Here is a 3,480-nt window from a genome sequence, read left to right on the forward strand (position 1 = left end):
TTGTCACAGCAACTTACAGGTAGAAAATCACAGTGAATCTGTGAAGTAACTGCAGGCTGTAACTGTTAAAGCAGCTACAGTGGAAATACTCAGACAGCCCACGTTCCTCAGATTTGTACTCAAGTAGAACCTCTTGGGTATAACCTAATTTATCAAACTTTTTCAGAAGTGAGAAAAGTTAAAGCTAAAGAAAAAAAAAAAAAAAAAGTTCGAGCTAAAGATAAAAGAATTTAGTTACCATAAGATTTGCATTGGATATATGATGTTTGACCAGCCCCCCTCCCAGGATGATCATCCCAGTCCTCTTGGCAAAAACCGCCTGGCTGTTCAACCTGCGAATATCTGAAAATAAAGCGCGCATTAGCAACACGAAACGACTAAAAACCTGCGTTTTAGCCAGCAACATCGGCGCCGCTACAAACCTTCTACGATGTCCAGAATCAAGCCGGGGTTCTTATACGAGTGGAAGTAGATCATGTCGCCCAGAGAGCCGTCTGTCAGAGCGGGGCTGAACACCGGGATGTTATTCTGAAACGCAACACAACAGCACATTTAGCCACCAAACAGCACAGACAGTTCAAAGTAAGCAAAGCAAGTGAGAATAGGAGGTGCATAACCACCTTGTATGCCCAGTAGTAGACAGACTCTGTATTATTTATCTCCTTTCCAAGTCGGTGGATCATTTTGGAGGGAGTCCAGCGGGTGCCCTGGAATCGCAGAAACTTCTTATTATTCCTAATTCTTTATAAAGTTGTATATTACATATTAAACCTAAAAGTGCATAAGACTAACAACTATTGTTGCAGTAGGCTTTGGGGTGCAGGGAGAGACTCACCTCTGTGTTCTGCTCCAGCAACATCTGGTCCAGGATGGGCATCAGCCAGTCTTCAAATTTACAGTAGTTATCGTTGGGCACCACCAGATTACCAATTCTACAGCCAGTGAAGACAGAGGGAGACGGACAAGGACAAAATCCAATACATCAGCAGGTTTTTCTATGTGAACCAAGGTCACAGATCAGCACCTGCCTGTCAAATCCTTGCACCAACACAACATGTGCCATTTGTGATGAAAGCATAAAGAATAAGAAACTTGTCCACGACTATGAGGTCAAACACTGTGTCCTTGGGTAAGAAACTGTACCCCGAGTTGCCTTCAGTACATCCATCGGGGTGATCAGAGTGTGAGTGTGTGATTGGTAGATATTAGTGCTTCGGCATCGATAAAAGGACTGTATGAATGTGTGTGTGTGTGTGTGTGTGTGTGTGAGTGAGAGACTGGGTGAATGAGGCTTGTGGAAAGGTGGGATTATATCATGCGTTATATAAGCACCAGTCCAATCCATTTAGTTTACTGGCACTGCTTCCTCTCTGTGCAGTGGCATTGATTCTAAGGCGAATAAGCGTGTTTTCTTTAAAGTGGACCTATTATTGCTTTGCCTTATATACTGTTCATCTACACCGTTTAAAAAAAAGTTTCAAAAGGGGAAGTCAAACAGAAGAAAGCCAGGGGGATGAGCTAAAACAGAAGCTGAAGGGTGGCCACGACAAACAGTTTTATATTTTACTATTAATATTTTTATTTTACATGTTAGCTTACAGATAAACCACAGCAGCGCTAACAAACCTGTTGATGCCTCTCAGGCGGAGCTCCTTGCCAGGGAGGCTGAAGTCTCCCAGGTAGGTGTGAGCCAGGCACTTGATCAAATCCTCCTCCACGCCTCCTGCTGTGGTTACAATAACATCCACCTGAGGCAGAGGAACAGATTCTGAGAAACCGGGTGACTGATTTAGAGCTTATGTGGATCATTACATAAGACGTGTCATTTTGTACCATTTTGTGCTGCGCCAAATAGCGGATGCTTTCTCTGACTCCGGAGCTGATGAGGTTGGAGGTGTACCCCAGGAAGATGGTGCAGCCTGACTTTGGGGTTTCCGACTCATTTCCTTCCCCTTCCTCCACTGGTTCAAGACGCTTCTCGATCTGTGGTGGTCAAAATCATTGCTGAGCAACAGATAAACAGATATTGCAAACATACAACGTGGATCACTGTGGCAACAACCACACCTTACAAGTGAGGCCAAACACAACAGCGTCGAGCAGCTGGCTCCAAAACCACCGCTGGCTCAATGTCAACTTCATCAAAGTCAACAAATTTGTAATTTTACACTCCATCTCCAAGTTTTGAGGTAAACAGAACGCAGGAGAAAAGTCAGGTTGGATTGTGGGTGTGACACATGTGCCCAGTCTGGAGTGACTGATAAGTTTTTTTGAATGAGGAGGGCGAGTAAAAGTCTCTCAGTATCAGTGGAGCAAGACTCCAGGAAGTTAAAAGCTTTTAGGGTTCTTCGTTTTGTTTTTTTAAAATAGTGACATATTCATATCAATATGATCCCTATGATTCCCATCAATAGGACTCCTCTTGTACTGCAGTGGAAGAAGAAATGCCAAAAGATGCACATAGCATAACCTGGGCAAGCAAAACCAAAACTACTATAAGACAGGAGAACGTGTGGGTCCAGACACCTTGTAGTCGTTTACTGAAAGTTAATAACCCCCCCAAAGGCATTCCTCTCACCATGGTGTTGATCTCCTGGATAGCCAGGGCTAAGCTGCTGGCCTGGAAGCCCGTGGTGAGGTAGGACTTCAGCACCGCATGGAGATCGACTCCCTGGTTGAAGTCGTAACCTCTGATTTTCGGCATGTCCTCGGGGAGATCGCAGCTAGGCTTCAGGACAGCCTCCATGGCAACTGAGGGGGCCTGGTCTGCCATCTTTTCTGCAAAAGACAATCACCAAATAGAGGCTCCTTGAGATTTCCACAGAGATGGGCCTTCTTGGAGGTTTTCAGCATATTTTAGGTAAAAAAATAAATAAATATAACACACACTTGCAGATCCAGCTTATTCAGGATGAGATTCATTTGAATGTGCAAATGTTGGGAAGAACATTTTCCTGAAACATTTGGTTACTGGAGTGTTTGCATGTAAAGAAACTAAAGTTAGTGGATTCCTAGTAAAAATTTGAGTAACTGAATTCCTGGAAAGGCTAGCAGCATGTTTCTAAGGTGGATGTCCATCCTGCAGATTCCTTTAAAGTGCACCTCCTGAAGTTTTCCTGATTTTCTATTCATCATTCATTACAGTGCTAAAAACCTCATAGTAAGGTCAACATATGTAAAAGTAATCCGTGTGAACCAGAAGTGGAGACTATAGACTGCTTTGTTTCTGCTATTTCTTTTTGGGCCTCTGAATGATGCCAGTGAGGGAGGATGTCTTAATCAGAATACTTTATTAATCCCGAAGGAAATTAGGGTTACAGCAGGCAGCACGCTAGTGGCGCATGCGCACTTACAAAGGAACCTTCTGACCAACTTTACGCAAACATCACATTGGGGAGACATGTCAGAAAGGTAGGCTGATAGGAAAAAAAACAATGAAAAATACATAACATGAGGTAAGAGGAGGAGAAAAAAAAAAAA

The 3,480-nt window shown here is 43.5% G+C and overlaps 1 protein-coding gene across 1 annotated transcript in view; it reads right to left on the reverse strand.

Annotated features, from left to right (window-relative positions):
* The window catches only part of dhps (deoxyhypusine synthase), an 8,032-nt gene that overhangs the window by 2,520 nt on the left and 2,032 nt on the right, over positions 1 to 3,480 (reverse strand). The window contains exons 2-9 of the mRNA XM_013911233.1: positions 2,579 to 2,778; positions 1,834 to 1,983; positions 1,627 to 1,748; positions 836 to 932; positions 621 to 707; positions 423 to 528; positions 216 to 342; positions 18 to 74 (exon numbers count right to left, since the gene is read on the reverse strand). Of these exons, the coding sequence (XP_013766687.1) occupies positions 18 to 74; positions 216 to 342; positions 423 to 528; positions 621 to 707; positions 836 to 932; positions 1,627 to 1,748; positions 1,834 to 1,983; positions 2,579 to 2,773 (941 nt within the window). The 5' untranslated portion in view covers positions 2,774 to 2,778. The remainder of the gene's footprint in view (positions 1 to 17; positions 75 to 215; positions 343 to 422; positions 529 to 620; positions 708 to 835; positions 933 to 1,626; positions 1,749 to 1,833; positions 1,984 to 2,578; positions 2,779 to 3,480) is intronic.

This window comes from Pundamilia nyererei, unplaced genomic scaffold, assembly GCF_000239375.1.
Source record: "Pundamilia nyererei isolate P.nyererei 1_Seehausen unplaced genomic scaffold, PunNye1.0 scaffold00059, whole genome shotgun sequence".
In the NCBI taxonomy this organism is placed as follows: Eukaryota; Metazoa; Chordata; class Actinopteri; order Cichliformes; family Cichlidae; genus Pundamilia; species Pundamilia nyererei.